The sequence below is a fragment of the Camellia sinensis genome, chromosome 6 (assembly GCF_055761805.1).
Source record: "Camellia sinensis isolate YWXY chromosome 6, ASM5576180v1, whole genome shotgun sequence".
In the NCBI taxonomy this organism is placed as follows: Eukaryota; Viridiplantae; Streptophyta; class Magnoliopsida; order Ericales; family Theaceae; genus Camellia; species Camellia sinensis.
Window position 1 is genome coordinate 175,335,702 of NC_138966.1, and position 24,987 is coordinate 175,360,688.

At 33.9% G+C, this 24,987-nt stretch overlaps 2 protein-coding genes and 1 pseudogene across 4 annotated transcripts; 1 reads left to right on the forward strand and 2 right to left on the reverse strand.

The window, feature by feature from the left end:
• Positions 1-6,278: 6,278 nt before the first annotated feature.
• LOC114272754 (putative protein phosphatase 2C-like protein 44) lies at positions 6,279-8,770 on the forward strand (annotated as a pseudogene).
• Positions 8,771-8,874: 104 nt separating this feature from the next.
• On the reverse strand, positions 8,875-13,487 carry LOC145793069 (uncharacterized). The gene is made up of 6 exons (XM_082875489.1): positions 12,398-13,487; positions 11,946-12,163; positions 11,623-11,675; positions 11,465-11,538; positions 9,368-10,325; positions 8,875-9,205 (listed from the first exon to the last, which is right to left on the reverse strand). Exons 1-6 carry the CDS (start codon positions 12,490-12,492, stop codon positions 8,966-8,968), a joined length of 1,638 nt encoding a protein of 545 aa, XP_082731615.1. The 5' UTR covers positions 12,493-13,487; the 3' UTR covers positions 8,875-8,965.
• On the reverse strand, positions 13,471-17,529 carry LOC145793070 (uncharacterized). Of its 3 annotated transcripts, none has more exons than XM_082875492.1 (9): positions 17,391-17,529; positions 16,842-16,992; positions 16,393-16,610; positions 16,070-16,122; positions 15,930-15,985; positions 14,623-14,775; positions 14,171-14,388; positions 13,848-13,900; positions 13,471-13,763 (listed from the first exon to the last, which is right to left on the reverse strand). In XM_082875492.1, exons 2-9 carry the CDS (start codon positions 16,934-16,936, stop codon positions 13,611-13,613), a joined length of 999 nt encoding a protein of 332 aa, XP_082731618.1. In that variant the 5' UTR covers positions 16,937-16,992; positions 17,391-17,529; the 3' UTR covers positions 13,471-13,610. The 3 variants fall into 3 exon arrangements, with proteins under 3 accessions (XP_082731618.1, XP_082731616.1, XP_082731617.1); XM_082875490.1 differs by having other exon boundaries at positions 17,205-17,513; XM_082875491.1 differs by having other exon boundaries at positions 17,148-17,497.
• Positions 17,530-24,987: the final 7,458 nt, after the last annotated feature.

Consider the following 24,987-nt stretch of genomic DNA (forward strand, 5'->3'; position numbering starts at 1 on the left):
GTCCAGTTGGGGGACTAATAAAGTTCAGACAAACGAACTACTGCCTTCAATAACGCATAAAACAGAACAGGTAGCTCGGTGAAAAGCTTCCCTTAACTGCGCCTCGTTAAATAGGGATCCTCTACGTAAAGAATTTCAATCTCCATCAGGAAAGAAGAAAGAGTCACCTTCCAATTCTTGTAAGTCCAGTACAAATGATGACTCTGGTAAGGAATGGGGGGTTGACAGAAAATTAAACTCGGTGAAACGAACTACCGCCTTCAATAACACATAAAACAAAGGAGGTAGGTCGGTGAAAAGCTTCCCGTAACTGGGCCTCGTCAAAGGCATTTTACTCTACGTAAATAATTTCAATATCTATCAGGAAAGAAGAAAGAGTCGCATTCTAATTCCTGGAAGTCCAATAAAAATGATGACTCTGGTAAGGAATGGGGGGTTGACATAAAACTAAACTTCGGGGGCTGGACAAACAGGCTCAAAACCAAGTGGTTGGTCCAGTTGGGGGACTAATAAAGTTCAGACAAACGAACTACTGCCTTCAATAACGCATAAAACAGAACAGGTAGCTCGGTGAAAAGCTTCCCTTAACTGCGCCTCGTTAAATAGGGATCCTCTACGTAAAGAATTCCAATCTCCATCAGGGAAGAAGAAAGAGTCACCTTCTAATTCTTGTAAGTCCAGTACAAATGATGACTCTGGTAAGGAATGGGGGGTTGACAGAAAACTAAATTTCGGGGGCTGGACAAACAAGCTCAAACCCAAGTGGTTGGTCCAGTTGGGGGACTAAGTTTAAAACCCAATTGGTTTTATTTGATTTGGTTGGGATGAATCACTATTTAGAATTAATTATACCCAAACAGATTGTTTTCTGCACATTTTTGAAGAAATTGACGATTCTCTTAGTATAGAAACTAGAATTGTTATCAGTTCTAATGACGCTGATTTGTTAATTTTCGGATTTATACCCAAAGAGAACAACACTTCCGACATTCCTGTGTAATACCAGTTTTCGAGACAGATTTGAATGGACCACTTTTCTGGACAGATTTGAATGCACCATGATATTCATAAACATTGTTGGCCAAGTACTCCTACGTAACCCACGTTTCACTCACAAGATTCATCATTCTTTTAAAGTTGATTTCAAAAGTTGAGATTGTAAATGTTTCCCAAAATATTACAAATCGAATATTCAAAAGTTGATTTTAAAATAATTCCAAATGACAATAGAAATTCAAATAGTCATACTTTTCCTGTTGATAGAAATAGTAGGTCGTAACAACGAATGATGCATAGCTAAGTGAAACACAACATTGCCTACATAAGCTTCATTTTTTAAAACATTGAGTAGTCAAATCGTGGAGAGACTTGTCATTGCGAAGTCATGTGACCTGGTGCATAGGCTTTGGTTTTCTCGATATTTTGCTCGATTATTTGATACACAGTGACAACTCATCTCTTATTGATATATGTGGGATTCTCAATTCAGAAAGTCACATGGCAACAGTGAATTCACTGATTTACCTTACAGTGAGCATGCCCTTATTTTGTCCGTATATGCAGATGGATTGTCAAGTCATGTGACTTGGTGCACAGGCTTTGGTCAAGTTGATGTTTTTCTCGATTTTTTAATTACTGTGACAACTCATCTCTTATTGATATATGTGGGATTCTCAATTCAGAATGTCACATGGCAACAGTGAATTCACTGATTTACCTTACAGTCAGCATGCCTTTATTTTGTCCGTATATGCAGATGGATTGTCAAGTCACGTGACTTCGTATACAGTATTTGCTTTTCTCTGTTTTTTCAGTCTAGTGACACTCATACCTTGTTCATATATGTGGGATTGTGATGCAGAGGCATCTTTCTAAAGCCGTTCATAATCAACTATATAAACGGCTAAAGGTGAAGACACAACCTTACAACTCATTTCGCTCTACGAAATTGTCATTTATTTGTTTTAAAAAATTAGCATGGCTACATGGTTCATGGGAGGGAGTGGGAATCGCAGAGGTGGTAGGAACTTGCAAAGGGGTGACAGTTCACGACGAGGAGGGGGAAGGGGAAGTGGCAATGCTGAAGATGAAACACCATTTCCTTTGTTAGATGCCTCTTGTGCTTATCATGATAGGTTTGGGAAGCGACATTTTGTCATGCCCAAATACTATCGAGATCCATGTGGTTTGGTGGAGGATCCATCAGATAATCAAATAGGATATGGTTTAGCAAACGCTAGACTTCTGAAGTGGCCTGCACTATTTATAGAGCGCGTGCAAATGGAAAGATTATGTCGGGAAAATCGACTGAAGGTGTCAAAAGCACGTTCTATTGAGATCCAAAAGGAAGATCCTGATAATGTTGATCGACTATGTGAAAGACTACAACGTGAGATTTCTCAAATGCGCCGTAGGTTAGCCCGCGATATGCAGCTATACATAGTTAAGAAGGATGCCCAGAAGAACAGAACAGAACAGAACCAAATGTTGCGGCTATCAACGGTATCATGGAGGATCCTGAGCTTGTCTCTGATGCTGAGCTTTCGGATTATTCAGACTCTGAGCCACCTGCCGATTTAAGCGCGAATTAGGTGTTAATGTCTACACTTCGGCAATATTAGGTCATGCATTAATATGTAATGTTTGTGTTAGAGTAAGTATAACTGTTATGTTATGTTTATGTTTATATTTATGTTTATGTATTGTGTCTGTCAAATGTTGCGGCTATTAATATGCAATATTAGGTCATGAATTATGTGTTTGTCTGTCTAACTATTATGTTTATGTATTGTGTGTTCAGTTCAGGATGTCCAGGATGTATGTAATATGTGTTCAGTTCATGGTGTCCAGAATGTATTTTTGTGGGAGAATTATGTCTGTACTACCTATGTAACTGAAAACTATTACATTTGCAACTTCAGTTATGTTGTTTTCATGCTTGTATGAGTATTTAGTAAATTAGTGACTTTGTATATTATGTATTAAGATTTATTACAAAAATGTTGACAAAATTTATTTTAGGAGCTCTCGCTGTGGCCTTTTTCTTCTTGGCCTACTCCACGGTGGTCTTCGGGTCTCACCCTTCGTCGTTGCTCGTTGAGCTGCACAGTGTGTGGGTGTGCTTCAGACTGTAGAACATGCATATCACCTTCTAACCCATAACAAAGACGAAACAAAAAAATATTTTTTTTTAATGAAAACGGGTACAAAACGGTTTTACTAAACTGGTTTTCTGAATTACATTCTCACCTTCTAACCCAAAACAAAGACAAAAGGATTAATATATATGTATATTTAAATGAAAACAGCTTTCGTAAAGCCAAAATAAATTTCTGAATAACACCTTCTAACTCAAAACAAAGACAAGAAAAAAAAAATTTACATGAAAAACGACTTTAGTAAAGCAAAAAAAAAAAATATTAATTACATTATCACCTTCTAACCCAAAAAAACACAAAACAATAAACAACAAAAATTTACATGAAAACGGCTTTAGCAAAGACCAAAAAAATTTTTGAATTACATTTTCTAAACCAAAACAAAGACAAAAGAAAAAATAAAAAATTTAATATGAGAACGACTTCAGTACAGCCAAACAAAATTTATAAATTACATTATCACCGAAACAATGACAACAGAAAAAAAAATATTTACAAAAAAAAATTAAATCTAATTTAAATGAACAGTGAAAGTGTGGTTTCAATCCATACTTACAATAGTGAACAGTGAAACCATGACTTTTGTAAATGAACTTGATTGGCTTAATAATATCTAAATGAATATGATTTTAAAATTATATATATGAAAAATAGTATGTAAAATAAATATATGAAAAGAGGTTTTTCTCATATTATGTAAAATTTTTGAATTACACCTTCTAAACCAAAACAAAAACAAAAACAAAAGAAAAAAAAAAATTTAACATGACAATGGCTTTAAAAGCCAATAAAATTTTATGAATCACATTATTCACAATTAAAATCGCTATTTGCAATAGCGTTTTATTCAGAAGTGAACTCGCTATTTGTAATAGCGTTTTCTTTATTAAACCAATCAGAAAATGAAGCGCTATTCAAAATAGCGTTTTATAATTGAGGTCGAAAAAATAGCAAATGAAGCGCTATTCATAATAGTGTTTTATAATTGAGGCTAACATCGCTATTCCGAACAGCGTTTTATTAATTAAACTTGCGATTCACAATAGCACCTTAACTATTCATCAAATTTTGGCCTCCAAACAGTTAAAGCGCGATTTGTAATAGCGCTTTAGCTTAGTTTGGGAATTCTGTCAAAACTAGGCCTAGTTTGGGAAATATGAGGCAACAGAGGCTTAGTTTGGGAAAAGGCCCGGGAGAACCTTTTGACCTCCGGTTGAAGTACACAAAATTTTACCCATTGGATTTAGGATTGAGTAAAGAATTTGTGAAAGTAATCTAATCCAGTCCAGTCTAATTTAGTAGATTTGGATTGATTTTTTGAATCCGTCATTCGGTTTCGAATTGAAAAATTAAAAATCCGTAGTTTACGAATTGGTTCCGGATTGGATCCCACGGTTCCGGATTGGAACCGATCCGGACCGTATACAAATTATCTATATTTTTATTATACACCCTTTTACATAGTATCTTCTCTTATTTCATAAAAAACTAAAATCCAAACCTAAACTCGCATAATATTTTCTTTTATTATACTTTTGTTTTCTTCTTTTTAGTATTAAGTTGTAATGGTCTAAATACTTATGGTGTAACCAGTTTTCTTATAGTTATTTAAATTTTAGAACAGTATATTACTATTATGAAAAGACGTGTCGCTATTGTGAAACTAATATGGTGCTATATTTATATTTTTATGAAATTAAAGTGTTATATATATTTTTTTGTTATTTAATTATGTAAATCTGTGGTCTTAAACCGATCTAATCCGTATTTAAATGAATTGGTTCGGATTGGTTCCACGGTTTAAATAGATTAGATTGATTCTAATTTTTCATCAACCAAAGATAACGGATTGGTCATGATTTTATCCAAACCTGATCCAATTCGAACTATGCTCACCCCTAATTGGATTAACCATTGTCTTGCCCTTTTGGTGAAAAGGAAACAACCAAGATATCTGTGTAGTTGTTAGTTTTCTAAAATACTACTAAAATTTAATTTGGTAAAACTAGACATTATAAAAAATAATTTTTAAAATTTTTAAAAATTACTTTTGTATAAATAAGAAAATAATATAAAAAGGATGAATGCTTTGAAATTTTCATTATGTGGGTCATTCATCTATTAAGAATGAAAGTAAATTTTGAGAATTTTAAATACTAGTGTTTATTTCTGTTAAATTAATTTTATTTTTTTAAAAAAATATTTTGAAAACATAACCAAACAGAGTGATTATTTCATTTTAATTTTTTTATTAAATATATTTAATATTAGTCTAGTTGTACAGGTATCATCGATATCTTTTTAATAGTATTAATTCTATAAAAATTGGATTAACATTTAAAAAACTATATATGTTTTATCAAAAAAATAAATAAAAAGTAAAACAAAAAAAAAATGTAGAGAGAGATGTAGGTATACAAGTGTGTGTTGTGTGAAGTGTATGCAAGGTAGAGAGAAAGAAACATATACATATAAAAACGTGTGCATGAGGCGAGAGTAGTGTGAGTGGTGAGGACAAAATGGTAAATGTAACTCTAAATTTCACCCTTATCATTTGTTGTGTAATTTTAGATAGCGTCCCACCAAATGGTAAATATATTTTTTCTTTTTTTCACTATTTTGTGTAATTTTCCTAATAATAAAGCTTTCATATTTGAAATTGATAAGATTTGACATGTTATGTGGCTATTTTTTTTTCCAGTGAAATTTTTGTTGAATTTGAAAGTATTTCACAAGTCAGACAAGATAACAATAAAAAATTAACAGGTATTGGTGATATGTATGTCTAACAAAAGGAAGAAAATGACTAGATTAAATTTATATCAGAAATTCAAAACTCATAAAATGTTGGCAGCAATTAATTTAGATAAGAGTCTTCTTCTTTTTTTTGGGCCAAAAATAGGAGGTGCATTGAAAATTCCTAATAGCATTAAACTGCTCATTGACTACAAAATAATCTCAAAAACGTATATATACCAAGGTCCATATGGGAGTATATATCTCTTCCCAAGAAAATCTCTCTATATTTTGATTTGAAAATCAAAACGTTTAATCTTATTATCATCCTCAAATGCCATATATATTCATTTGGTGAAACACATCTCAAGTTTCAGCATAATCATGTGGTTTAAGGATCTTCATCTCAAGCTCAAGGTAACTCTCTCTCTCTCAAAATCTATATATACATGTGAGTGTACACACACACTATTTACATGGGTTGGAGAATTAGAAGATTTGATTAATGGAGTTTTAGAATTATGGTGAATTTTTCTAGGTACACCCCAAAAAGCACCTTAAAAGCAAAATTTTAACAACATAACCAATCCAGTTATATATATTATTCAATAATTTAGGAGCAGCAAGCATGAGTTTCTTCAAGCCTGTATTTGATAAAAACATGAGTTTGGTTAAGATAAAAGTGATTGGAAGTGCAAAAAAGCAAAAATTATCCACAGTTTTTATTTTTTTGGATCATGGAGTTGAATAGTCTTTGCATTGAGTGGGCATGCCATCAAGTATGGATCCTCCAGAGTAATTTTTCATCATAAAGTCATGTGTTGTTGTATGATCACTCTAGAAGATCCATGCTGCCATACGATCACCATGAAATTCTCAAAATACCAAATATTTACAGAAGAAAAAGAGAGAAAATCAAAACTTTTCCTAAATTTGTCAAGTATGAGAGTGATTGAAGCAAAATTTCTTGTACAATCCATGTCGACATGATAGCTTGGCTTTCAAGTTCTTTAGAAAAATACAGGATTTTTTTTTTCTCACGAAAATAACCAATTTTCTTACGAAAATTCTTCAATGTTTTTTGCTCTTCCAAGTTTATTTTTCTTGTTTCTTGTTTTTTTTAGATGTTTCCTTCATTGTTTTTCGAAGCCACTTACAATTTATATAACTAGACTGCAGATCACTACAATGTTAATTAATTTTTTATTGGACGGCTCCAAAACATTGTTCATTATGTGATGATATATATTTTTTTATTTTCTTTTGTTACTTTCTATTTTGTGTGGTAATTTTGTTAATGAATTGGGCAGGCATTTCGAGTGAGAAGATTTTTCAATGGAGATGTGTCAGGTAATGGAAAAAGAGAGACTGAGTTTCGAAAGAGGCCTTCATGGATGGTGCCAGTGTCACACGGTTATGTAGATGATCGCTAATGATGAGCCCCACTTGAAAGTTGTGGTGCAGAGAGAGCAAATTGAAGATCTTGAGTTGTCGTTTTTTGAAGTTTCCAATGCCAAAATTGGAGATGCAGTCACCAAGTACATGCAATCACGTCTGTTTGATAGAAGCCCAAAGAGGCAAGTATATGCTAAAGAAAAAGCTTGGAGATTAAATTTTTTATTAAAAAAAAAAAATGTTACAGAAGGTCCTAATTTTTTAAAGGTCCAATAAGATGAGATCCCATTTTGGATATGTAGAATTGCTCATCCACATATATGCAAAAATGTTTGACAGCCTAAGTTGAGGAAGAAGAGCAAAGAAACTCTGACAAAGGCGTATCTGGGCGCAAGAGTGAAGATCAGGGAGGCAGAGAAAGCAGAGGAGACATGGAAAGTGGGCTCAGCATCTGCCATAGTCATCAATGGGGAGAGGCTTGTGATGGCCAACATGGGTGAATACAGAGCTGTTGTGTGCAGAGATGGTGAAGCTCATCCGATCAGTAGGAGGCAACAACAAGGTACCAAAAGACACTGGTTTCTCAGATTCATTCCAGGCATGCAACTCTCTCCCCCACTCCAATTATATCAATTATATATTACGTTTAAAAAAAAAGAAAAAAGAAAAAGAAAAGTGAATGAAATAGAATTTTATTTTATTCTGCTTATTAGGTGTCATATGCATGCCTAAAGTGCGCACATCTAAAAGCTCAGAAGTTGTGGTTGGAGAAGAAAGAATAGACTCTGATACAGAGTTTGTAATCTCCTCATTGACTTCAAAACATTTCAAAAATGTATATATAACCAAGATCTATATGGGAGTATATCTCTTCCCAAGAAAATCTCTCTATATTTTGATTTGAAAATCAAAATGTTTAATCTTACTATCATCCTCAAATACCATATTTATTCATTTGGTGAAACATATATATCTCAAGTTTCAGCATAATCATGTGGTTTAAGGGTCTTCATCTCAAGCTCAAGGTAACTCTCTCTCTCTCTCAAAATCTATACATACATGTGAGTGTACACACACACTATTTACATGGGTTGGAGAATCAGAAGATTTGATTAATGGAGTCTCAGAATTATGGTGAATTTTTCTATGTACACCCCAAAAAACACCTTAAATGCAAAATTTTAACAACATAACCAATCCTGTTATATATATCATTCAATAATTTCGGAGCAACAAGCATAAGTTTCTTCAAGCCTGTATTTGATAAAAACATGAGTTTGGTTAGGATAAAAGTGATTGGAAGTGCAAAAAAGCAGAAATTATCCACAGGCGTTATTTTTTTTGGATCATGGAGTTTAATAGTCTTTGTTATTGGGTGGGCATGCCATCGAAGTATGGATCCTCCAGAGTAATTTTTTATCATAAAGTGATGTGTTGTATGATCCCTCTAGAAGATCCATGCTGCCATACGATCACCATGAAATTCTCAAAATACCAAATAATTACATAAGAAATTAGCAGAAATTAGCGCATGTTTAGGTTTCTGATAGACATCTAGTGATGTACTCTTAGATGCTCTGTACACTAACCATTTCAATGTCTGATTTTTGTTTGCTACTTAAATATAACTACAAGAGTTCATAGTTTCACATGCTTAGTTAACTATGAGACAAGATTCAATGCAGTATAAAACAATTTTGGCAAAGGAAAAGTGGATTTGAATGTACAATAAAAACTGTCTTATCAATTACTGGTTTGTGTTGGTCGTCGTTTGTTCCTTTGACAGAGCTTAGCGCAAGTTTTGTTGGCAATTGTTTTCGGGTTTTCTGTGAGGATGCCAACTGAGCAGTTCTTGCTGCAATTCTCTTTTCCCTCTCCATCTTCAAAGTTTCCAGTCGCTTGCGATATTCCTCTTCCTGTAAAAGAAACAACTTGAAGATATAAGAAGTCCATTGGAATGACAAACATGCTAAGCTGGCAAAAGAAAAATTGCACTGTAACTATAAGAACATGAAGCTAAAGCAAAAGGGCATCTTCTCACTGTGTTGTAGAGTGTTGAAGTATAATAAGCAACGTACCTTGTTTTTCTTCATTTTCTGGATATCAGCTTTGAAAGCTCTTAGTTTTTCAGCACGAGCTCGTGCATCTTCCAAAGGACGCATTTTTGAAGTTTTCCCTTTTCTTATTGGTCCCACAGTCTTCTTATCTAAAGCATCTTCAACTTTTGACTTCCGATCCTTGTCTGACTTCTTGGACCCTTGCTTGACATCTTCTTCAACTTCCTTATTTCTGTTATCCAGTGAAGCAGCATCTTCAACATGAGCCTGCATTTCATAGTCCAAAGCAGGGTCATATCCAGTAGTCATTTTTTCTGTCCCGCATTCAGGCATGAAGCTCAAATCATCTGGCTCATAGTTAATTTGGTTTCCAGTCCTATTAGAACTATATTCTGACCTCTGCATTGTTGAAGGAAGCTCAGAATCCATGTCAATAGCAGTTCTAACGTTAGTTCCAACATGATCTAGTGACATTGACTGGAATGGAACTATGAAGGATTCATCAATCATATCTTGTGGTGAACTCCCATCCAAATTATTGGTGGCACGCGTGAATCCATTTACAACCAGCGGATCTGATGAACTCAAAAAATGTGATTGGTTTTCTCGTCCAACAATCATAAAATCATCATTTGCATTGTTCCTATACAAAACCTTTCTTCCATTTGTTTCTATAAATCGTATATCCATTTGGTCATCAGTTGATCCTATACCATCTCCATAATGACCCTCTCCTCTAGAAATTAAACCTTCATCATTTGATGCCCTCAACATCCGAGCCACGTTTCCACTAGCTTTATGGAATTCAGTAATCCTCCCGTCTTGTCCTTCAGTTGAATCTCTCCCAACAACAGCAAATGACACCAGTGGTGCCATGTGATCAATGTCAAAACCAGCAGCTACTGCACGTGCAAAGGCCATGCCTTGTTCTTTCTGCAGTACACTTCTCCGTCTCTCTAGGACTTTCAAAAGTTGGACTCTGATTAAATATGCAAAATAAGTACAATGAGTACAGGGCTCCTCAAAATGTTTTCAAATATTGTTACCCATTAGACATACAAGCAGATGACAACATGTCTCACAACCTTAAAACATGGCATCTTCATTTCATTTTGATTTATGATATGCAAATGTTTATTTCGAATAAAATTGGTTCATTCTTGAGAAAGAAACATCTGGACATTTCACAAATTTATATGAGTATGAATGAGAAAGCAAATAATGCAGAACCAATATCAATGAATTATCAGGTTTCCCCACACAATAATGAGACTTTTGTGTGTGAGCGTGTATATTTATACAACTTATGTCATTAGGCTGGCCCACCACTATATAGGTAGGTGTAAGGTACTGAACCACTATCAAAGACAATACTTAGGCTAGAGCAAATAAGTGACATGGAATAGAATCATCCATAGAGATATTCTAGTAACTACACTGCATTCAGGCAAATAGCTTAGGCGCCATATCCATGGGGACACACACAGCGATTGCACTTGGAAACAGACAGGCATAAAAAAACAATAAATAAATAAAACAAAACTCCAGAATCTAGCCACTTGAACACAACAACTGTGCAGCAGCAAATGAGATTTTGTGAAACACACTTGAAGACACATTTCACCCATACCACTGTAATCAAAGTTTTCACGTTCCTTCTTGTGGACAAAAAGATCATTGAGTTGCATTTACCTCTTCAGCATTCAAACTAAAAGATAGTAATACAAGTATACTTTACATGTCAAGCAGAAATGAAATGGTATTGAATCCAAAGCAGTTTTGTGACATTAGGAAAACTTGAGACAAATTTAAAGATAGAGGCTGCATGAATCTATTCTGTGTATATGGGTGCCCAATGATGCAATACAAGCATAATTATGGGAACCTTGCCGTGCTATTTTGACATTCCAATTTATATTAAATTGTGCTTATTGGATACCATTTGACATTGGTTATGTCCAGATTTAGTTCGTACTTATCAGTGCACCCAGCAAAGTATATTATAACCATCTATATCAATGAAAATCAATTTAGAATTATTAGAGAAAAATTACAACCACCCTAATGTTTAAACCCTTGAGTAACAAAAGAAATTTCACAGATAATTTTATCACCCACCGTAGCACTAGAATATACTTTGAATTTCCTTCCTGTGCGATGGAACCATTTGCCTCAGGTGGATGCAAATCAGGCTGCCAGTACAAGAAACCATATTATGATTGCATATATGATAAGTCCAACATTTGAAGACAATACTTGATTTGATGTGGAGTTACCTTGTAAAGAACAATTGCTCTTTCCTCATTAGCATCAGTCACGGTTTTGTCGCCTGCCCAGAATTTTGAATGTAACTCAATACCATAAAAAATAAATTAAATTTAAAAATTAATATATTCAGCATCTACTGCAGCAGAGTACAAACTTCATGTTCATCGCTTAATCTTTTAAAGCCCTAAAATCTACCAAACCGGTGTGAAATTTGAAGGAACGGTGTAAATGGAATAGGGGGAGTCCAGTGAAATCTGTGATATGATCAGAAGAAAGAAAGGATAACATCTTTTGTTGGTAGGACCACTCATTTATGACTTGGTGTACATACCTGCACTTGCATCAATGGCTGCTTTTCCATTGTCCTCTGAAGCCAAGTCACCATGTGATTCATTCTGTTTGTTGGCCATGCTAGAAAGCATAATGCCTGATGCATTCATGGCAGAGAAGTCTGATCTGTTGGACATTGCTTCTGCTGCTTCAATTTCAAGCCACTGTCCAGTCTCATGCTTTCCCTTCCACAGATCTACGAACCTCGAGCATGCATCCCTGTAGCATGGGCAAATCTAACATCATACAAAAAAATGGTATCTACAAAGAAAAACTGGTGTGACAATTGTGGAAAAGAGGGAATAAAAAGCTCCATTCAATGCAATATCGAAGTGGGCTCTATGAGCACAAACATGAATTAAAAAAGAAAAAAGAAGAAGAAAATCGGTAAGAAAGGGGTTGAGGAGGTGGGGGATGGCAATCAACATCTGCAAACAAGGAATTGCTGCTTACATTAAACGCGAGGCTCCAAAGCATTCAGCAAATGACACCAGTGGTGCCATGTGATCAATGTCAAAACCAGCAGCTACTGCACGTGCAAAGGCCATGCCTTGTTCTTTCTGCAGTACACTTTTCTGTGTCTCTAGGACTTTCAAAAGTTGGACTCTGATTAAATATGCAAAATAAGTACAATGAGTACAGGGCTCCTCAAAATGTTTTCAAATATTGTTACCCATTGGACATACAAGCAGATGACAACATGTCTCACAACCTTAAAACATGGCATCTTCATTTCATTTTGATTTGTGATATGCAAATGTTTATTTCAAATAAAATTGGTTCATTCTTGAGAAAGAAACATCTGGACATTTCACAAATTTATATGAGTATGAATGAGAAAGCAAATAATGCAGAACCAATATCAATGAATTATCAGGTTTCCCCACACAATAATGAGACTTTTGTGTGTGTGCATGTATATTTATACAACTTATGTCATTAGGCTGGCCCACCACTATATAGGTAGGTGTAAGGTACTGAACCACTATCAAAGACAATACTTAGGCTAGAGCAAATAAGTGACATGGAATAGAATCATCCATAGAGATATTCTAGTAACTACACTGCATTCAGGCAAATAGCTTAGGCGCCATATCCATGGGGACACACACAGCGATTGCACTTGGAAACAGACAGGCATAAAAAAACAATAAATAAATAAAACAAAACTCCAGAATCTAGCCACTTGAACACAACAACTGTGCAGCAGCAAATGAGATTTTGTGAAACACACTTGAAGACACATTTCACCCATACCACTGTAATCAAAGTTTCCACGTTCCTTCTTGTGGACAAAAAGATCATTGAGTTGCATTTACCTCTTCAGCATTCAAACTAAAAGATAGTAATACAAGTATACTTTACATGTCAAGCAGAAATGAAATGGTATTGAATCCAAAGCAGTTTTGTGACATTAGGAAAACTTGAGACAAATTTAAAGATAGAGGCTGCAGGAATCTATTCTGTGTATATGGGTGCCCAATGATGCAATACAAGCATAATTATGGGAACCTTGCCGTAATATTTTGACATTCCAATTTATATTAAATTGTGCTTATTGGATACCATTTGACATTGGTTATGTCCAGATTTAGTTCGTACTTATCAGTGCACCCGGCAAAGTATATTATAACCATCTATATCAATGAAAATCAATTTAGAATTATTAGAGAAAAATTACAACCACCCTAATGTTTAAACCCTTGAGTAACAAAAGAAATTTCACAGATAATTTTATCACCCATCGTAGCACTAGAATATACTTTGAATTTCCCTCCTGTGCGATGGAACCATTTGCCTCAGGTGGATGCGAATCAGGCTGCCAGTACAAGAAACCATATTATGATTGCATATATGATAAGTCCAACATTTGAAGACAATACTTGATTTGATGTGGAGTTACCTTGTAAAGAACAATTGCTCTTTCCTCATTAGCATCAGTCACGGTTTTGTCGCCTGCCCAGAATTTTGAATGTAACTCAATACCATAAAAAATAAATTAAATTTAAAAATTAATATATTCAGCATCTACTGCAGCAGAGTACAAGCTTCATGTTCATCGCTTAATCCTTTAAAGCCCCGAAATCTACCAAACCGGTGTGAAATTTGAAGGAACGGTGTAAATGGAATAGGGGGAGTCCAGTGAAATCTGTGATATGATCAGAAGAAAGAAAGGATAACATCTTTTGTTGGTAGGACCACTCATTTATGACTTGGTGTACATACCTGCACTTGCATCAATGGCTGCTTTTCCATTGTCCTCTGAAGCCAAGTCACCATGTGATTCATTCTGTTTGTTGGCCATGCTAGAAAGCATAATGCCTGATGCATTCATGGCAGAGAAGTCTGATCTGTTGGACATTGCTTCTGCTGCTTCAATTTCAAGCCACTGTCCAGTCTCATGCTTTACCTTCCACAGATCTACGAACCTCGAGCATGCATCCCTGTAGCATGGGCAAATCTAACATCATACAAAAAAATGGTATCTACAAAGAAAAACTGGTGTGACAATTGTGGAAAAGAGGGAATAAAAAGCTCCATTCAATGCAATATCGAAGTGGGCTCTATGAGCACAAACGTGAATTAAAAAAGAAAAAAGAAGAAGAAAATCGGTAAGAAAGGGGTTGAGGAGGTGGGGGATGGCAATCAACATCTGCAAACAAGGAATTGCTGCTTACATTAAACGCGAGGCTCCAAAGCATTCAGCAAATGACACCAGTGGTGCCATGTGATCAATGTCAAAACCAGCAGCTACTGCACGTGCAAAGGCCATGCCTTGTTCTTTCTGCAGTACACTTCTCTGTGTCTCTAGGACTTTCAAAAGTTGGACTCTGATTAAATATGCAAAATAAGTACAATGAGTACAGGGCTCCTCAAAATGTTTTCAAATATTGTTACCCATTGGACATACAAGCAGATGACAACATGTCTCACAACCTTAAAACATGGCATCTTCATTTCATTTTGATTTGTGATATGCAAATGTTTATTTCAAATAAAATTGGTTCATTCTTGAGAAAGAAACATCTGGACATTTCACAAATTTATATGAGTATGAATGAGAAAGCAAATAATGCAGAACCAATATCAATGAATTATCAGGTTTCCCCACACAATAATGAGACTTTTGTGTGTGTGCGTGTATATTTATACAACTTATGTCATTAGGCTGGCCCACCACTATATAGGTAGGTGTAAGGTACTGAACCACTATCAAAGACAATACTTAGGCTAGAGCAAATAAGTGACATGGAATAGAATCATCCATAGAGATATTCTAGTAACTACACTACATTCAGGCAAATAGCTTAGGCGCCATATCCATGGGGACACACACAGCGATTGCACTTGGAAACAGACAGGCATAAAAAGACAATAAATAAATAAAACAAAACTCCAGAATCTAGCCACTTGAACACAACTGTGCAGCAGCAAATGAGATTTTGTGAAACACACTTGAAGACACATTTCACCCATACCACTGTAATCAAAGTTTCCACGTTCCTTCTTGTGGACAAAAAGATCATTGAGTTGCATTTACCTCTTCAGCATTCAAACTAAAAGGTAGCAATACAAGTATACTTTACATGTCAAGCAGAAATGAAATGGTATTGAATCCAAAGCAGTTTTGTGACATAAGGAAAACTTGAGACAAATTTAAAGATAGAGGCTGCAGGAATCTATTCTGTGTATATGGGTGCCCAATGATGCAATACAAGCATAATTATGGGAACCTTGCTGCACTATTTTGACATTCCAATTAATATTAAATTGTGCTTATTGGATACCATTTGACATTGGTTATGTCCAGATTTAGTTCATACTTATCAGTGCACCCAGCAAAGTATATTATAACCATCTATATCAATGAAAATCAATTTAGAATTATTAGAGAAAAATTACAACCACCCTAATGTTTAAACCCTTGAGTAACAAAAGAAATTTCACAGATAATTTTATCACCCATTGTAGCACTAGAATATACTTTGAATTTCCTTCCTGTGCGATGGAACCATTTGCCTCAGGTGGATGCGAATCAGGCTGCCAGTACAAGAAACCATATTATGATTGCATATATGATAAGTCCAACATTTGAAGACAATACCTGATTTGATGTGGAGTTACCTTGTAAAGAACAATTGCTCTTTCCTCATTAGCATCAGTCACGGTTTTGTCGCCTGCCCAGAATTTTGAATGTAACTCAATACCATAAAAAATAAATTAAATTTAAAAATTAATATATTCAGCATCTACTGCAGCAGAGTACAAGCTTCATGTTCATCGCTTAATCCTTTAAAGCCCTGAAATCTACCAAACCGGTGTGAAATTTGAAGGAACGGTGTAAATGGAATAGGGGGAGTCCAGTGAAATCTGTGATATGATCAGAAGAAAGAAAGGATAACATCTTTTGTTGGTAGGACCACTCATTTATGACTTGGTGTACATACCTGCACTTGCATCAATGGCTGCTTTTCCATTGTCCTCTGAAGCCAAGTCACCATGTGATTCATTCTGTTTGTTGGCCATGCTAGAAAGCATAATGCCTGATGCATTCATGGCAGAGAAGTCTGATCTGTTGGACATTGCTTCTGCTGCTTCAATTTCAAGCCACTGTCCAGTCTCATGCTTTCCCTTCCACAGATCTATGAACCACGAGCATGCATCCCTGTAGCATGGGCAAATCTAACATCATACAAAAAAATGGTATCTACAAAGAAAAACTGGTGTGACAATTGTGGAAATGAGGGAATAAAAAGCTCCATTCAATGCAATATCGAAGTGGGCTGCATGAGCACAAACGTGAATTAAAAAAGAAAAAAGCAGAAGAAAATCAGTAAGAAAGGTGAGGAGGTGGGGGATGGCAATCAACATCTGCAAACAAGGAATTGCTGCTTACATTAAACGCGAGGCTCCAAGGCATTCAGCAAATAACACCAGTGGCGCCATGTGATCAATGTAAAAAACAGCAGCTACTACATGTGCAAAGGCCATGCCTTCTTCTTTCTGCAGTACACTTTTCCGCCTCTAGGACTTTCAAAAGTTGGACTCTGATTAATATGCAAAATAAGTACAATGAATGAGTACAGGGCTCCTCAAAATGTTATCAAATATTGTTACCCATGGGACATACCTAAATCTATGATTGAAAAAGGAAATACAAAGTTTCCTGTTTACTTACACCACAACCTTGCCTTATTCTTACCTATTCCTAATATATACAATGCCATATATACAAAATATATTCTCACAGTCTCACAACCTTAAAACGAATCCGGATCTTCTGTCGCACTCGCCTGTCGCCCTCCAAAACGACGTCGTTTGGAGGTTTTTTTTTTTTTTTTTTTTTTTTTCCGTCTTCTTCTTTCTCTTGACCCTCCTCTCCAACACAGAACCAACCCATTTTTGCTCTGAATTGCACAGCTATGATTTGAACCCATTGCAATACCTTCAAATTCGAATGGTAAATGAGAAGGAACATCAAGCTGTCCACTTGAATTGCTTCCTTTGAAGATCAAAATCCCAGTCTGTGTCAATCCACAAGCATGAGACACCCCACATGGTAAGATTACCAAACTCCCTCTGAATCTCATCTCCAATTTCACTCTCTCCCCAACAAACAACTCTACTGTTATTCTTCAATATCCCACAAGGAAACCTCTCTGCTTCATCTTTTTTTTACCCACAAACCCAAGAACTAATTTCATCATCAGAATAATCATCATCATCAAACCCAGAATAATTTCTCTGCTTCATCTTTTTTTTTACCCACCCAAAATTTCAAACCCAAGAACTAAAATCAAATTTCATCATCATCATCAAACCCAGAATAATTTCAAACCCAGAATAATTTCGGTCTTTGTTTTTTTTTTTTTAATTGAAAAAAAAGATGTTGGGGGAGATGGGAAGGGTGTGGGAGTTTTTGTAGCATTGAATTGTTTGGGTGGGTTGGCCGGCGACGATGACGCAGACGGTAGAGGAAGTGATGGCGAGGGTGGAGGAGGTGGAGCGTAGTGGGAGAGGAGAGAGAGAGTTCGAAAGAAGAAGAAGAAAAGTCCTCAGCATAGACTGAAGAGAAAGAAGAAGAAGAAAAGAAAAAAAAAAAATACACGGCGGCTCCCCTCCCACCACCCTTCTTCTTCTCCCTTCCTCTCTCTCTTCTTCCCCTCCCCTCCCCTCTGGTTTCTGTTCTGCAGAAGAAGAAGAGGCCTCTGGTTTTCTTCAAACGGTGCTATTTCGTTGCTCGAAATTTAGTGGCCCTAAGGGCTCAAAATTTCCATATAAGGCAAAAAAAAAAAAAAAAAAAAAACAAGGCAAAAAAAAAACGGCGCTGATTGAGGGCCCGTAATTTCGGGGCTCGAATGCCCCGAAATTCCACTTTTGGTAAAAAAAAAAAAAAAAAAAAAGGAAAAAAGAAAGAAAAAAAAAAACAGTTTCCAAAAATGAAAATTAGGGGTATTAGGGGCAACTTTTTTAGGGTCACCAATCATTTTCCAAAAAAAAAAAAAAAAAAAAAACAAACTTATCCAAAAAAGGAAATTAGGGCCATTAGGGCCACTGTTTTAACCAAACACAGACCGAAGTGAAAAAAAAAAAAAAAACTCCAAAACGACGTCGTTTTGGAGGGCGACAGGGACGACGGCAGAGGAGCGCGACCGAGGACCCGGATTCACCTTAGAACATGGCATCTTCATTTCATTTTGATTTATGATATGCAAATGTTAATTTCGAATAGGAATTGGGGTCGCTGACTGTTGTGCCTCATTTTGTGGTGTTTTATGAATTTATTTTTATAATTTAAACTGTTCATGTTGTAGGGTTTGTTGTGTACTTTATGCCTACTAAAAATCATATTAATCGGATATCAATAACTTATGATTGATAACCAAAAAAATAAACAATAAGTTTTTCTTTTGAAAAATAGTATAAAAATATGTAATTTGATGGTATATTCATTTTTATTCAAGTATGTTTTTGGGGTTCATTTGTCTTTATAACCAAGTTATTTATCAAAAATGAGGAAAGAAAAGTGTAAATTTTGAATTTTGGTTTTTTATGTAAATGTTACATGTCAATACTTCATTCTCTTTTTATAAAATATTAACAAACTTTTATAAAGAAATTTTTTTTTGTTTTGCCAAGTTTTATAAAGGAGGTTTAACTTCAATATTCTTAAAAACTATTAGGTTGGCAGTCATGTTTTAAAATGTAAAAATATTTTATATAATTTAAAAAAAAAATTCACCAACAAAAAAATCAACAAAAAATTAACCCTTAAAAAAATATTGGATAAGGCAACCTTACTGCTTGCCAAATTGGTGCAGAATATTGTTTTCAAGAATAATTCTCTTCTAAATTAGTAATAATTTTTTGGTAATGGAAATGGTATAAATCCAAAATTTTTAACCTGGAAAATATTTCAAAATTTTAGTGTACAATATAAATTTAAAATTAATAAAATGTAAGTCACACAATAATGATGTTATTATTTTGAAAACAATATGGAATTGGTATGGGAAGTATGGATCATGGAAATTGATTTAAAATTAATAAAATGTAAGTTACACCATAATGATATTATTTTGAAAACAATGGGTGATCCAATTTTCAATGGAATTGGTATGGGAAGTATGGATCATGGAAATTGAACACGGATTGTGGAAAAAAATACATAGAAGGATATCGGATAAATGAGGAAGGAACCTTTTTTGACCATTGAATTATGACCATCCATTTTTGCCAATTAAATAGTAAACAACAAAAAAATATTTTGATAAATTATACTATACTCATTTATGTTTAATCATCTTTTTATTTAATTTTTTAGATTTTAAGTTTTTTTTTAATTGAATCTTAAAAATAATTTTTGTTAAAAATTTGACAGAAAATGCTATAATAACCATTACATAATGTAAATATTATCCTAGGAAGTTGCATCACACAACAGGTAAGACTCGAACCCAACCATCACCTCTGGCAAGGGAGCACCTCATCTACTGGCCCAATCCTTGGTCTTACTCTGGTACATTTATAGAGTCAAATTTGAGAAAGTAAAGAGTCAGTATTGTAACTTTATTGTCCTGACTATGGCATGAAAAACTTTCTTTCCCTTTCAATAGTTTAGCAAACTCCTAAACAACCTTGCTAAGTTAGAACAATTAGAAATTCTAATTCATAGTCAAATGTGAAGCATGGCATGAATCTCTCGCTATTATAAATCCAGCAAGTTTGAGTTAAAATTAGACTGTCTTTTTGGAGTTGTTTTCAAGAATTCAGTGATTCCTCTTGCACTGGATATTTTATCACTGCTGCAAAAAACCACTATTACCATTTTCGAAAACATCTTTCCTTTTAGTTTACTATTTCTCTTTAGCTGATCTGATGCACAGATCTTAATGGTTTGGGTGTTTTGACATCGGCACTCTCTCTATACAGTGTTTTGACATCCTCTCATTGGTCTTGGATGTTCTTCAATTTGAAGAGCGATAGAAAAACAGAGTGAGAAAGTGAGTCAGTTTTGAAATTGTATTTCTCTTTAGCTTATACACTGAGATCTTAATGGTTTGGGTGGGTGTTTTGACATCGGCTCTCTCTCCCTCACTCTCTCTGTACAGTGTTTTGACATCCTCTCATTGGTGTTGGTTGTTTTTCAATTTAAAGAGAGAAATAGAAAAACAAAGTGAGAGAGTGACTTAGTTTTGAGACTGTATTTCTCTATTAAATATATTTTTATAATTACATTTTAATTTTAAATTTAAATAGTGTTGTAATTACAATTATATTATAATCTTAATATTATCTACACCGTACCTTCAGGCACGGGCATACGCTAGTGTATTTATATGTTGGGACATGAATGTTTATGGTGTGTAGAGAGGTTGGATATTGATTATGATTTGCATGCAGAGTTGAATTTCGAGAATGGTTGTTTAAGTGAGATTTTTTGTGTTGAAATGAGAAGTTTTATTACAAAAAAGATAAGGTTTTTAAAACATTTTCTTTTGGAAGTAATGATGGGAATGAGAAAGAAAAGAAATCATTTTATATTGACTTGTGTCAAGAGAAACATTTCAAGAAAAACACAGTTATATGAGTACATTTTGTATAATAAATGTCACACTACTTATACGGTATGTCCTGATGCATTCATGATCATTTTTATCTATATGTTGTGATTGGTTAGGATCTTCGGGATCTCTATTGGGCTTATTGCTCATCTCACGTGTTGATGACCTTTTTCAGGTACAAGGCTGGAGGAATCGTGTATGATTTGAAGTCTCTTAACTGTTGGCCACAGGGCCCTTTATTTGTAGGCCGAGTGCCATGTATTGTGTAAGAGTAAATCCCTTTATTTTATTTGTGGTTATTCAATGTAAGCCTATGGGCATTGTATCATGTCTTATTTATATCATCATTGTTATCGTGAGAGAATGTTATTATTTATTCTAGTTATTCTCAACTAGATGGAATTGTTATAAAGGATTTGGTAATGGATTTGGATAATAAAAGTCGGGGTGTGAAAAAAACTCTATTAAAATCTCTAATCAACAGTCATAACCAAACTCTTTTTAAAATTCAATTCAAAAAATTAATTGTTAACAAAAAGGAACACTCTTAACCAAACTCTTTTTAAAATTCAATTGAAAAAAATTAATGATTAACAAAAAAATAACAGTCATAACCAAACTCTTTTTCAAATTCAATTCAAAAAATTGATTATTAATAAAAAATTTCAATTAAAATTTTTTTTATTCAAAATTTTATAAACAAAATAATTTGAAGGTCATAATAAATATTCAATTACTGATGATACCGAACTCATGATTGTATATTTGATTCGAATTATATTTTTTTCAATATTTTTTAGTTAAAATATTTTTATATTTTTAATAATTACTATCACAAATCATTTGCTAGTTATTATATTATTATTTTTCAAACAAATGGCCACAAAATTAGAAAGTATTATATACATTGATAGTCAAACAAAAATTAAAATATCATTTCATTCGTATCTACACAATTTATCACACATAATTCAATATTATTGGAATTTTTTCATTTGTTAAATTTCATCAATTGTGTGGGAAACCGAAAACCTATGTACCTTCATGGGAAACCAGTGAACCCTATGTACCTTCATCGTTTATATTATTGTGCCTCACCTGATGACTGAACCAAACCCGTGAACACTCTTAACCAAACCTTATGTACCTGCAAACCTGTCCTGCACACTCATGGCCCTTTCTGCCAAACCTCAGTTTCTGATAAAAAAAAAAAAAAAAACAAAAAATGATGCGTAAAGCTCTTTGGAACGTTGTGAAATTGAGACTATAATAGCCTCATAGCCTGACTTCAAAACACCCAACAACTTTCATTACTTCAATGCCTTCAGCAACTTCTTCACCATCTTCATTTATCTTCATCGTTGAATAGTGTCAATACAACCACCACTAACTTGAAACATATAACCAGCTCCTCCACCAGCTACCTCAATTACTTTCACAAATTCAATTCACCACCTACCTCAATAAATTTCAAAAATTCAGTCTATATATTTACAAATCTTGATCGTGTAAAACAAGAAGAGAGGAAGAGCTTTCTTTTTGTACAGAGCTTCATAACAACACCCGAATCCAAATTCAGTCCACCACCTTCTACAATTAATTTCACAAATTGAATCAATATATTTACATTAGTTTCCATGTAAAACAAGAAGAGATGAAGAGCTTTGATTAAGTTCAGAGTTTCACAACAGCAGTAGAGGTTCACAATAGTAGCAGGAGCCGAATCCATCAAAGAACTGATCAACTGGGGGTCTTCCGACCGATCAATCGGCTCCACCTTTTCACAATTTTTTTTTTTTTGCTCAACCTGAGACTTCATTTGGCTATCCTGTTTCTGACCTTTTGCACACCATTTCCTCACAGCAGCAACCGAAACCTTCCATACCTTTTGCTTACCTTCAGAAGTCATGCCCAGAACAAAAAGAACAAGACCAGAACATGGCAAAACCACTAACCCTCCACTACGCCAACAACAGCAACAACAGGCTTATCCAACTGTTGATTTTCTCACTTACAATCATGAACAAGCTTTTGAACAACCGACCAATTGTTATCGCGAAAAAGGGTAAATCTCCCTCGTCAATATGATCCTCTGTTGGTGAACAAACTTGAGACGATGGGATGACTAAATTTAATCAATTTACTACAAAAAGTATATTCACGTCCTGTGTATTTATTTTATGTTCACTTGAGACCAACTGAGGGAGAAGTTGGAGAGAATAATCTAACATCTTATGTCAAAGGTAAAATAATCACATTGAATAGCCACACTTTGGAGAGCAAATATGAGGGTGGAAATACATTTGGAGAGCACAACCAAATACAGCCAAAGATTTTTTCCTTTCATTTTACTTCTTTCTCTTTTTTTTTTCATTTTCTTTTATAGAAAGATTCTTTCCAAGTATATTATTTTTTTAATCTTAGATTTTAATAAAAAAATTTACTAAAATGTCAATTTTCAAATGAGTTCTTAAATGGTTGTTTGGCATGTGCTAAAATAGCACATACTATTTTAGCATATTATCCTATTTAGGTCACAATCATCTTATTGAAGTCGCATCACCTCTCTACTACATTACTTCAAACCCAACCCATATTTTATATATTTTTTTTTATAAAAAGTCAAAAAATATACTAATTTAACGCTTCTCAAACTATTATTATTATTATTATTATTATTATTATTATTATTAATATTAATACATGGAAGGTGAAGGGAGAACCCTATGACCTCTGGTTGAAGTACACAAAATTTTAACCATTGGATTAACCATTGTCTTTGCCTTTTTGGTGAAAAGGAAACAATAAAGGTATCTGTTTAGTTGTCAGTTGTCTAAAAAAACTACTGAAATTTAATTTGGTGAAAGTACACATTATAAAAAAATCATTTTTAAAAATTTTAAAAATTACTTTTGTATAAATAGAAAAATAATATAAAAAGAATGAATGCTTTGAAATTTTCATTATGTGGTTCATTCATCTATTAAGAATGAAAGAAAATTTTGAGAATTTTAAATACTATTTTTGTTAAATTAATTTTATTTAAAAAAAAAATATTTTGAAAACATAACCAGACAAAGCGATTATTTTATTTTAATTTTTTTATTAAATATATTTAATATAAGTCTAGTTTTAAAGGTATCACCGATATCTTTTTAATAGTATTAATTCTATAAAAATTGGATTAACATTTTTAAAAACTACATATGTTTTATCAAAATAAAATAAAAAGTAAAAAAAAAAAAATGTAGAGAGAGATGTAGGTATACAATTGTGTGTTGAGTGAAGTGTGTGCGAGGTAGAGAAAGAGAGAAACACATACGCATAAAAACGCGTGCATGAGGCAAAAGTAGTGCGAGTGGTGAGGATAAAATGGTAAATGTAACTCTAAATTTCACGTCCTTGTAAGTATTTTCATCTTTATTATTTGTTGTGTAATTTTAGAAAGCATCCCACTAAATGGTAAATATTTTTCTTACTTTTTTTTTTCACTATTTTGTGTAATTTTTCCTAATAATAAAGCTTTTATACTATTTGAAATTGATAAGATTTGACATGTAATGGGGCAATTTTTTTTTAGTAAATTTTTTATTGAATTTGAAAGGATTTCACAAGTTAGACAAGATTACGGTAAAAAATTAGCAGGTATTAGTGATACATATGTCTAAAAAAAAGGAGAAAATGGCCGGATTAAATTTATATCAGAAATTCAAAGCTCATAAAATGCTGGCAGTAATTAATAATTTTTTCAAGTAATTGATTCAAATAATAAAAGCTCATAATCCATTAGTATAATAATTTTTTTATCTAGCACAAAAAAAAAAAAAAACTGGAAAAAAAAAAAAGAAGAAAAAGAAAAAAGAAAGAAGACATGATAGACAAGATAAATATTTTTATGGGTAAATAGTTCCAGCCAAACAACTGCATGATATGCACTAGTCGCTAAATTGGGGAATTGTTTGTTCAATCCCGTCAATC